A 12,655-nucleotide genomic window follows, 5' to 3' on the forward strand; every position below is an offset into this window, starting at 1 on the left:
TCATGCCACTGCACTCCAGCCTGGATAACAGAGCGAGACTCCATCTAAAAAAAAAAATATATATATACACACACACACACACACACACACACACACACACACACACACACACAGAGAGAGAGAGAGAGAGAGCGAGCGAGCGAGCGTCCACTAGTCAAGAAAACAGCAATTGGCTGGGCGCAGTGGCTCACGCCTGTAAACCCAGCACTTTGGGAGGCCGAGGTGGGCGGATCATGAGGTCAGGAGATCGAGACCATCCTGGCTAACACAATGAAACCCCGCCTCTACTAAAAAATACAAAAATAAATTAGCCAAGCATGATGGCGGGCGCCTGTAGTCCCAACTACTCAGGAGACTGAGGCAGGAGAATGGCGTGAACCTGGGAGGCGGAGCTTGCAGTGAGCCGAGTTTGCGCCACTGCACTCCAGCCTGGGGTGACAGAGCGAGAACTCTGTCTCAAAAAAAAAAAAAAAAAAGAAAGAAAGAAAGAAAACAGCAATGAAAGAAATATTTCAAGGCATGGAATTGCAGGTGAAAAAGAATCAAAAAAAGGGAGGGAAAATAAGGACTCCAAGATGACCCAGATGTTAGACTGCAGACAAAGATTTTAATACAGCTCTTACAAGTACATACATTCATGGATAACATTTATGTTTCTAATAAATTGAAATTAAGGGGAAATCACAGCAGAGAGAGAAGAAATATTTTTAAAAATGGAAACTCTAGAATACAGCATCTAAAATATTCACTGGACAGTCCTATCACATTGGGGACAGCAAAAGAAAAGTTCAGTGAACTTGAAGATGAACCCAAATCCACAGAAATGATCCAATCTGGAGAACAACAACAACAAAAACAGGTTGAAGAAAAATGAACAGAATCTCAGCGACATTAATCAGTCCAACATATGAAATTGGAGTACCAAAAAAAGAAAGGAGGAGAGGGCAGAAAAAATTTTGGCAAGTATTTGGAAATTCCCCAAATGCAGTAAAGAATATCAACATACAGAGCCAAGAAGTTTAGTATTTCCCAAGTATAATAAGCAAAACCATACTAGATACACCATAGCCAACCTACTGGAAACCAAAAAATAAAACATCTTGACAGCAGGCAAAGAAAAAGGACACATCATATACAGGGGAACAACCATGTGAATGATGGTGAACATCTCATCAGAAACAAGAGTCCAGAATGGTATATTAAAAGAATGGAAAATAATTTTAGCTGTCATCCCTGCATTCTGTATCCATGGAAAATACCCATCACAAATGCCGGGCGCAGTGGCTCAAGTCTGTAGTCCCAACACTTTGGGAGGCCTTAGTAGGGGGATCGCTTGCCCTCAGGAGTTAGAGACCAAGCTGGATGACACAGCAAACTCCGTCTTTACCAAACAAAAAAGAAAAATTAGCTGGGTGTGGTGGCATGCACCTGTAGTTGCAGCTAATTGGGGCGTCGGGTGGGCGCGAGGCGGGAGGAGGCTGCAGTGAATTGAGATTGTACCACTGTACTCCAGCCTGGGTGATAGAGCAAGACCCTGTCTCAAAAAAAAGTGTGAAATACCAGACATTTTTAGTTAAGGAAAAACTAAGAGAATTCATTGCTGGTTGGTACTGTAACAAACACTAATGGAAGTTCCTTAGGCTGAAGGGAACTGATACCAGTTATTGTCAGGCATAGAAATCACAATTGAAACAGAATGAAGCACTGCCTCTTCATGAAATCATCAATAAATTAGGAAATGAGTGGATAAACATTATCCACTTAATGCCCCTTTCCTCCAACGTAATCAATTCTAAATCACAGAACTTTAGAAATGAAGAGCATGGACACTACAAAGAAACAAACCAGAACCTTACAGGTTGGCCTGACATACTCAAGATACAACAGCTGGTGGCAGAAAGCACCACCAGGATTGGAGTATAGCATTCCTTGCTTCTGCACCTGTCTTTCCAGGTGTTGGGTCATTTGATTTTAATAAATGGTATAAAAGTTAATGTGAATTTTCTTGCAACTTATGTTGCTATGTGATGGCTCATCAAAAGAAGCATAAAGAAAAATTAAAATGGCAGAGAAAAACATTAATAAAATATTTATGTTTTTACTACTATACCTGAGACCCCCAGCAAAAGCAATAGAAATAAGGAATGGGAGGTATAAGGAATAATCAAAATAGTGATTATCTGCAGACATTAAAACATTAAAAAAAAATCAGTAAGATACCAAGAAAAAACAACCAAAACTACTTTAAAGTAGTAAAAATGAATTGAATTAACACTGAAATACATAATAGTTACCATAATAATGAATAATGTAGGCTAAAACAGACAGCTGCCCCCAATTAAACCAATAAATTGAACAGAATTCCATTAATTCCATTATAGATTTTGTTCGGTTGTTTGTTGGAACTAGACAAATATTCTAAAATTGGGTGAAAATGTAATGATCTAAGAAGAGCCAAGACAATCCTGAAAAATAAGGTCAAGGACAAAGAATTAGCAGAAGTAAATAAGGACACTGTAAAATGATAATAATTAAAACAGTGATATCTGGGGCCAGGCGCGGTGGCTCACGCTTGTAATCCCAGCACTTTGGGAGGCCGAGGCGGGCGGATCACGAGGTCAGGAGATCGAGACCATGGTGAAACCCCGTCTCTACTAAAAATACAAAAAATTAGCTGGGTGTGGTGGCGGGCGCCTGTAGTCCCAGCTACTCGGAGAGGCTGAGGCAGGAGAATGGCGTGAACCCGGGAGGCGGAGCTTGCAGTGAGCCGAGATTGTGCCACTGCACTCCAGCCTGGGCGACAGAGCGAGACTCCGTCTCAAAAAAAAACAAACAAACAAACAAAAAAAAAACAAAAAAAACAGTGATATCTGGCCAGGCAAGGTGGCTCACACCTGTAATCCCAGCACTTTGGGAGGCTGAGGTGGGTGGATCACCTGAGGTCAGGAGTTTGAGAGCAGCTTGGCAAACATGGCAAAACCCCGTCTCTACTAAAAATACAAAAATTAGCTGGGCGTGGTTGTCAGGTGCCTGTAATCCCAGCTACGCCGGAGGCTGAGGCAGGAGAATCGCTTGAACCCAGGCGGAGGTTGCAGTGAGCTGAGATTGTGCCACCGCACTCCAGCCTGGGTGGTTAAGAGTGAAATGCCATTTCAAAAATAAATAAATAAATAAAATAAAATAAAATTAAATTAAATTAAACAGTGATATCCAGGAATGCAATCATGATGTGGTGGCTCACATCTGTAATCTCAGCACTTTGGGAGGCTGAGATGGAAGGATTGTTTGAGTTCAAGAGTTTGAGACCAGCCTGGGCAACATAGTGAGACCCCAACTCTACCAAAAATTTTAAAATTAGCCAGGCGCGATGGTGCACACCTGTGGTCCCTGCTACGTGGGAGGCTAAGGTGGGAAGATCACTTGAGCCTGAGAGGTCAAGGCAGCAGTGAGCCGTGATCATGCCACTGCACTCAAGCCTAGGTGACAGAGAGAAAGAAACCCCAGTCTCAAAAACAAAACAAAACAAAACAGCCATATTGGTTCAGGGAAGCAGAACTCAAAGAAAACAGAGAATCTGAAATAAATCTCATAGCTGCAGAAGTTGCAGAAGAATAGAAATAAGTGTTGAAATAAATGTCTTTCCATATATGGGAAAAAATAGAACTAGATTCCTATCTCATACTATATATAAAATTAATTCCAGATATAACAAAGACCCACTTCTGAAATACTTTAAAACTTTAAAGCTATTAAGAAGGCTCAGGAGAATATCTTTATAAAAGCCTCAAAGCAGGGAAAGATAAAAGGGAGAACATCATAGACAGAGGAAGTAGAATGACAGCTAGAAAACAGCCTCATCTGTAATATGGAAACTAATAATCCCACCTACTTCACAGCAATAATGAGATTTAAATATGCTAAGTTCTTAGAACCTCTTAATAAATGTAAGTCACTGTTATCCTAGTTCTTCCACTTACTAGTTATGTGAAACTAGGTAGGTTACCCTCATGTCTTATTATCCTCACTAGGAAACTGAAGAAAACAAAAGCACTATCTCATTAGGTTCTTGTAAGGATTAAATGAGTCAATACACATAAAGTGCTTAAAACAGAAAGTGACACACAGTTCAACACACAGGAATTAGCAAGAACAATGTATTACATTTACAAATAAGTATAACTACAGCACACAGGGAATGAGGATCAAGTCAAACTAAGTGTATGTTACTGGATTATGGTTTAGAACACTAGCTCTGGTAGCAATGTGAAGAACAGATTGTTAAGGGGGGGAAAGTTGATAACACAGCAGTTAAGAGGCTACTCCAAGTGTTCAAGCCGAAACAATGGGAGATTTTTGGAAAGCATTTTCACAGGACCTGAAAACAGATTAGACATGTGAAGATAGTGATCAAGTGTCATCAATGACAATGCCTAGGTTTCCAAATGGTTGTATGTTAACGTAGTGATGCAGTTAATTGAGATGAGGTTGAAAGTACTGTGAATATTTTTCATCTGTTACTAAAAATTACTCCTATTGCTCATTTTGAGATCTGGAATTATCTCATATATTGTAAATCAGCATCTAATTAAACTTCATGCTATCTGAAGTTACCCCTTTGTAAAGAATTGCTGTACACAAAGTATTTTTATGGCTTATCAAAGAATTTTCTGAAGTAGCACATAATACAAGCCAGAAATTTGTTGTTGTTGTTGTTGTTTTTGAGACAAGGTCTTGCTCTGTCGCCCAGGCTGGAGTGCAGTGGTGCAATCTCTGCTCACTGCAACCTACGCCTCCCGGGTTGAAGCAATTCTCCTGCCTCAGCCTCTCAAGTAGCTGGAACTACAGGCGTGTGCCACCACACCCGGCTAATTTTTTCTATTTTTAGTAGAGACAGGGTTTCATCATATTGGCAAGGCTGGTCTCGAACTCCTGGCGTCAAGTGATCCACCTGCCTTGGACTCCCAAATTGCTGGGATTACAGGTGTGAGCCACCACACCTGGCGCAAGCCAGAAAATTTTGAAAGTCACTATGGGCTTTTATAAAATATTATCTGTCTGTATTTTTAAAATTCTCATACAGAGAACCAAAACCTGTTCCGGTTTCACACTGATCTCCTCTATTTCTTACCATAATTGGCTTGCCCTGAAATGTTTTAACTTCTTCTCTTAAGTATTTAAAAGCCTGTTAACAAAGCACAAAAAAAACTTTCATTAGCATTCAAACATTTCAGTAAAGTCATCGTTATTATGTTGAGAGTTTAGTATTAAACTATAAAAACAAAATTATGTAGGTGATTCCACTGTGCAGGTGGACAGGGAATGAAAAAGTAAAAATGTAACGCCTTCTCAACCACAGCTCATATTTATTGTAGAAAAGCCACCATGGATTACTGCAGACAAAATGCATTAAGATTGAAAACAGACCCAAAATATCCCCAGAAACCAATTTAAAAATGATCAACTTTCTAATAAATTGTTTTAAAAAATAAAAATCCGTGAGTGATTTTTAAACACTCTTATCATAGATATATTTGTGTTTCAAAGGATTATTTCTCTTTAAGAGATGTTAACAATTAAGAATAAAACCATCACCAGGTGCAGTGGCTCATGCCTGTAATCCCAGCACTTTGGGAGGCCAAGGCAGGCGAATCACGAGGTCAGGAATTTGAGACCGGCCTGACCAATATGGTGAAACCCCGTCTCTACTAAAAATACAAAAAATTAGCTGGGAATAGTGGTAGGTGCCTGTAATCCCAGCTACTTGGGAGGCTGAGGCAGGAGAATCACTTGAACCCAGGAGGTGGAGGTTGCAGTGAGCTGGGATTGCGCCACTGCACTCCAGCTCAGGCGACAGAGTGACTCTCTGTAAAAAAAAAAAAAAAAAAGAATAAAACCATCAAGTCAAAATTCCAAGAATTTTGTTTATTGCAGACCTATTATATACTAAAAATACCACTAGGTACGTGGTTCTCGATCCCTATGTTAATTTTAAAACTGTTATGTTAATATTCTTATCGACAGAAAACAAACTTCCTAAGTCAAAACTGAAAAACTTTAGGATGATCAAAAAGGAAACCAATTGAGCAAAAGCAAAAGGGTGACCAAGGTACTCACTAGTCTTGATAAACATCAGTGTAAACACACATTTTCTCAATTAAAATATACTACTACTTATTTTGCCACTAGGATGGCTTGTATCAGAAAAATGTTTTCTTCTTACCTGTTGTGCATCTGTGTCTGACTGGAAAGTGATATACCAGTTGCTATTGTGTGCAAACTCACAGCTTATCACTTTGGGGCAGTTTTCACTTTTGAACAAAGCTTTCACTTCCTAAAAAGAAAAAGAAAATTAAGTTAACTCTAAAAAATACAGCAATAATTGGCATTTTTTGTTGGTTTGTTTACTAGTAATGTTAAGCATATCTTCATGTCTTTGGTCCTTTCTATCACTTCACTTGTTAACTTTTGCCCATTTTTCTACTGAGGATAGGCTGTGTTTCAAAACAAATACAGAGTTAATAGGAGATATATTTGAGTCTGGTCTCAAACTCCTGGATGCAAGCGATCCTTCTGCCTGAGCACCCAAAGTGCTGAGATAATAGGCATGAGCCACTCCACTTGGCCAGGAGATGTATTTTGTACACGATTTTGGGATGATTTATTTTACAATCAGCAAAGCATAAGTATTTCACTTCCAGTGGCAAGCTAAATGCTTCGTGAAACCTCCCCTGTCCTTTTCCTGCCTGGCCTCCCACAGGACAAGTGATACCCTTCATTAACCTTTTCTAGGCAATACAAATTTTCATGCATTCTCATTTAATCCAGTTGCTTTGCTTACAACACATACATCAGTTAACGTGCAAACATAACTTCTCTTTTCCGTAATTAGTATAAATATAAACAGAAACTCCAACAGTTTGGTGCCTTGTTTTATTTACTGTTTTTCATGTGTATGAACTCTTTATGTATTCAGAATATGAATTGTAATAACTGCAAAAATGATAATGAAATGGGGCACAGTGGCTCACGCCTGTAATCCCAGCACTTTGGGAGGCCAAGGTGCACAGACTGCTTGAGCCCAGAGGCTTGAGAACAGCCTAGGCAACATGGCAAAACCCCATCTCTACAAAAAAGTACAAAAATTAGCCAGGCATGGTGGCATGCGCCAGTAGTCCCAACTACTCAGGAGGCTGAGGTGGGAGGATCGCTTGAGCCCATGAGGTCAAGGCTACAGTAAGCCCTGATTGTGCCACTGCACTCCACCCTCGGGACAGACTGAAACCCTGTCTCAAAAAATAAAACAAAATAATGTTCTATTCTAAATAGCTAATCAATTACAATGTCAGTTACTAATTATCCTCATCTTCTTTAATGTATATCACCTTATCATGGCAACTTAACATGAAGCTCTGTGGCACAGTGATTATGAAACATGGGCCTTAGAATCAGAGAGATCATGTTCAAACCCAAACTCCTGTCATTTAAGAGCCCTTGTATCCTTGAGCAAGCTACGTAACCATCCTATCAGTTATTTCATCAGTAAAAACAGGTAATAAAACCTTTGGCTTTAAATAATTGCAAAGTAATAACAGGAGAATCTAATTGTCAAATTGATTATAATGTATCATTCAAATGTTATTTTATTCCAGTATGTGTACCATACCATCTCTATGATTCCAACTTTGCTTTATATAATATTTCGCTGAACAATACGGTTAGTCCTGCCTCCTTAATCCTTTTTTTTTTTTTTTTTTGAGACAGAGTCTCGTTCTGTAGCCCAGGCTGGAGTGCAGTGGCTCGATCTCAGCTCACCGCAAGCTCCCAGGTTCATGCCATTCTCCAGCCTCGGACTCTCAAGTAGCTGGGACTACAGGCGCCTGCCACCACGCCTGGCTAATTTTTTGATTTTTAGTAGAGATGAGGTTTCACCATATTAGCCAGGATGGTCTCCATCTCCTGACCTCGTGATCCGCCTGCCTCAGCCTCCCAAAGTGCTGGGATTACAGGCATGAGCCACCGCGCCCAGCCCTGCCTCTTGAATCCTTAATCAAAATCTAGTTTATCATTCATTCTTACAGATGAATTCTCAAGTTCCCAAAATAGCCTATTTATATATTAGTTGCCATTGAATCAATCTAGTAAATTCAGAATGTTTCACTGCAATACTTTGTCTACCCTTCTAAGAAAATAGAACTATATCTTTTCCTTTCTCTATACCCTCCTAGTACTTCAGAATTAATGAAACAAATTAGTATTTAACCTTTTCACAGTAACTGATGAAGGCACTGACTTACGCTTTGCTTGTGTACCTCTTCCAATTTTTCTTCTTTGCCATGAAAGGCAGAAGACACCTCTTTTAATTTAAACAGAGAACATAGAGCGTTAACAATTATTAATAATTTACCTCTATTGGTGTTGTTTCAGGAATCTCTCTAAGAATTACAATACAACGCTTATGACTTGGTCTCACTTTCTCACCCTTCTCATCAACTTGTACCATGGGAGAAGCTGAAATTTAAAAGAAAGGGTATCATTCAAAGGTGACAAATAGTGATATTATTAATGCCATTAAAAAAACTATTCATTTTAATTTCCAACCGAGTAAATCTGCAGAGGCTGGGTTAATATCCTAAGAAACTAAGTTGTAGAATCAAAGATTATAGGTATGACAATTTTTTTGGAGATTTATATGTAAAGAACACTGTCAAATATTATTCATTGAAAAAACATTCAGAGTACTTACAGAGCAACTTTGGCACTGCCTTCAGGGAGCATACAACATATATCTAATAAGGGAAATTTCTTGTATGTAACAACCAAATTCTTCATTGAGGAGATAACAAATAGATGTTAACAGAAATTAGTGTACTTTCATTGGCCAAACACTATGCTGAGGAATGTAATGAAATCTGATATGTGAAGAAATTCTTCCTAAGATTAAAGTTCAAGAAGCCCTTAAACCAAGAACTATATGCAAATTATAAGCTATCCAGGATTTCAACTTACTTAATCTTGCATACTACTACAGAAACCCAAAAGCCATCTTTTAAATGCTGATTATGAGGAAATATTATACTAAACGTAGTAGCAAATAGTCCCTTCATGGAGTTAATATACCAGATCTCCATGAGCAGGTAAGTATACAGAATAAAATAAGCGGTTAAGTGTGATGGCATAGGTATAGTAAGTGCCAAGTTCCAGCCTAAACAGGCGGGAGATTCTGCCTCTCTTTGCCAACTTTTAATGTAGACAAGATTGGGTCATTTTAAGAAATGATGTCTCTACAAACCAATGAGAGATTCCATAAATGTTTGTAATCCTCTGTAATATTCCATAAATGTTCATAATCCTCTGGAAAGGGAAATCTATTCCAATGTAAGTCTATTATCAGACTTGCTATATTTAACTTTTAAACATTTTCAACACACCTCATATAAAAGTGAAGATCTGCCTTATTCAGTCAAATAGTTAACAAAACCCACTCTTAAGAGGTTACCAAGAAATACTGATACAAGACACAAAATCCAGCAAAAATTCTTAAAGCTTCAATCAAGAAATAAAAATTCATTACCAAACTTCAGAGCAGTATTTGTCAAATTGCCCATAGCAACTCATTAGTAGGTTGTAAAATTAGAAACAAGTTTGTTACAAATATTTCGGTCGGGTGCAGGTATATGGTGTAAACTGAACTGTCACGAAGAATAGACTTCTTATTTGGGTTTGAAAACTTGAAAAAGATTGTTTTAAAGGTTGTGTGATAATGACACATATCTAACACTCCAGAAAAATGAGACTTCATTGCTTATACTTCTTAAGTGGGCATGATGATAAACAACCAAGGTGCAGAATTGTTACAGAAGCTGTATGTAGGCCGGGGGTGGTGGCTCACGCCTATAATCCAAACATTTTGGGAGGCTGAGCGGGATAAACACACACACACACACACACGTCAGTAAAAATAACGGTAAGACTGAGGTGGGGTGGTGGCTTATAGATACACCAGTCAGTAAAAATAAAGGTAAGGCTTGGGAAGGTGGGAGGACTGACTCAGCCAAGGAACTTAAGACCAGCCTGGGGAACATACCAAGACCCCACCTCTATACAAAAATTTAAAGATTAGCCGGATGTGGTGGCATGCACCTGGGGTCCCAGTAACTTGGGAGGCTATGAGGTAGAAGGATGGCTTGAGCCCAGGAGTTTGGGGCTGCAGTGAGCTGCGATTTGCACCATCACACTCCCGCTTGAGTGTCAGAGTGAGACCCTGTCCTTCACCACAACCCCCGAAAAAAATAAAAGAGAGAGAGAGAATTCGGAACAAAACAACAAAATAAGAGGGTGGGGAAGGGGCAGTAAAAATAATTCCCTATATGATCAGAAGTCAAAATAACATTTAATGTTTAAAATTTAAAAAAAAGCTAAAAGGTATTTTTACATACATCTTAACACTTCAAGAATTAGATCAGGGTCTGTAGTCAACTTTTTTATTTCTTCCATGTTGGCAACTGTCCAAATTGGGATGAACTGATCACTATCCATTTGAGATATCAAGTAAAGATCCTTTGACAAATTTTCTCTGAAAAGAATAAATAAAATAGTCCTATAAAACAAGCAATTATTAAAAAGCATCTAACAAGAAGAGGTATCTTACTCACTTTTCCTACTTTTTAAATGCATGGAAATAAGATTATTCTATCAGAAATAACACTAAACTTTTCAGTGAACTCTGAAAGTTGTTAAAAGTTGAACTCAAAAGATACTAATGTAATATATATATGCTAGTTAATGTAACTTTTACAGTATCTCAATTCCCAAACACATCTAGCACAATATTGGACAATTATACTGATATATAAAGAGGTTTAATATTACAAGTAGCATTTTAACAAAACATTATATACAGCAGAGTTCCATCTTATAAATACTTCATCAGTGATATTAGAATATGCATGATAAAAATTGTAGCTGAACTGCGAACTGACTCAAGAAGGATTTTCCATTTCTTTTTCTTTTTTTTTTTTTCCTGAGACAGTCTTGCTCTGTCGCCCAGGCTGGAGTGCAGTGGCGCAAACTCGGCTAACCGCAAGCTCCGCCTCCCGGGTTCAAGTAATTCTCCTGCCTCAGCCTCCCGAGTAGCTGGAACTACAGGCGCCCGCCATCACGCTCGGCTAATTTTTTTTGGTATTTTTTAGTACAGATGGGGTTTCACCGTGTTAGCCAGGATGGTCTCGATCTCCTGACCTCGTGATCCATCTGCCTCAGCCTCCCAAAGTGCTGGGATTACAGGCGTGAGCCACTGCACCCTGTCCAAAATACATGTTTTAAATTATTTAAGTCAAACATGCTTATATAAATGCACACATTGGCTGGGCACAGTGGCTCATGACTGTAATCCTAGCACTTTGGGATGCTGAGGCGGGTGGATCATTAGAGGTCAAGAGCTCAAGACCAACCTGGCCAACATGGTGAAACCCCGTCTCTACTAAAAATACAAAAAATTAGCCAGGCTTGGTGGTGGGTGCTACTCGGGGTGCTGAAGCAAGAGAATCGCTTGAACCTGGAAGGCAGAGATTGCAATGAGCCGAGATCACGCCACTGCACTCCAGTCAGGGCAACAAAGGCGAAACTCCATCTCAAAACATAAACAAACAAAAAAAAAGAAAAAGAAAAAATATATATTTAATATTAATACAAAAGATTCAAGGTACATTAAAAAAAGAAGATGCAAACACTTGCATCTTACGTGTAAAATCTTGTTTAATAAACTTAGATAACATCAAATTCACACCTTGCTATTCACATCAAATATTCTTTGAAGCAGTCCGGCTATAAATAGCTGGAAGTTTTTGCTTATAAGCCCCCTTCTCAAAGAGTACTGTACTGATCACCCTATTTAAAACTGCAACCACCCCAGCATTCCTGATTCCTGTCCTTGCATTTAATTTTTTCCCATAGCACTTATCTCCTAACATACTCCTGAGTTGCTTATTTATTATGTTTGTTTTGTGTTCTCACAGTCAGAATATAGGTTCCATGAAGGATTTTTGTTGTTAAGTCAATAATGTATTTCAACTGCCTAGTGCCTGGCAAGGAGCAGGCTCAAAGGCCCTTACATTCAAATTCTATTAAAATAGAGGCCAGGCACGGTGGCTCACGCCTGTAAACCCAGCACTTTGGGAGGCAAATGTGGATGGATCACCTGATATCAGGAGTTTGAGACTAGCCTAGCTAACATGATAAAACCTCGTCTCTACTAAAAACACAAAACTTGGCCAGGCACGGTGGTGCGTGCCTGTACTCCCAGCTACTCGGGAGGCTGAATCAGAAGAACCACTTGAACCCGGGAGGTAGAGGTTGCAGTGAGCTGAGATCGTGCCACTGCACTCCAGCCTAGGCAACAGAGTGAGAACTCCATCTCAAAAAAAAAAAAAAAAAAAAAAGATATTCCTTAAGAATCTGAAAATAAGACAACTATAAACATGATTTTTGCAAAACTAAAAAGCTGTAGCCTAAACGAACCCTGAAATTTAGCAGGTCTGTTCTTAAACAGTGATTCAACTCTTAGCTAAAGAAACTGTACCTTGTCAGAAGTAAATCAAATTAATGGATATAACATCTAAGATTTGATTATTCATGAGTAATACCTGATATGTATTAA

At 38.9% G+C, this 12,655-nt stretch overlaps 1 protein-coding gene across 1 annotated transcript in view; it reads right to left on the reverse strand.

The window, feature by feature from the left end:
• Positions 1–12,655, reverse strand: part of LARP4 (La ribonucleoprotein 4) — an 81,626-nt gene that overhangs the window by 32,462 nt on the left and 36,509 nt on the right. The window contains exons 5-8 of the mRNA XM_058433703.1: positions 10,437–10,573; positions 8,405–8,508; positions 6,221–6,331; positions 5,129–5,182 (exon numbers count right to left, since the gene is read on the reverse strand). Of these exons, the coding sequence (XP_058289686.1) occupies positions 5,129–5,182; positions 6,221–6,331; positions 8,405–8,508; positions 10,437–10,573 (406 nt within the window). The remainder of the gene's footprint in view (positions 1–5,128; positions 5,183–6,220; positions 6,332–8,404; positions 8,509–10,436; positions 10,574–12,655) is intronic.

Source organism: Hylobates moloch, unplaced genomic scaffold (genome assembly GCF_009828535.3).
Source record: "Hylobates moloch isolate HMO894 unplaced genomic scaffold, HMol_V3 SCAFFOLD_22, whole genome shotgun sequence".
Classification (NCBI taxonomy): Eukaryota; Metazoa; Chordata; class Mammalia; order Primates; family Hylobatidae; genus Hylobates; species Hylobates moloch.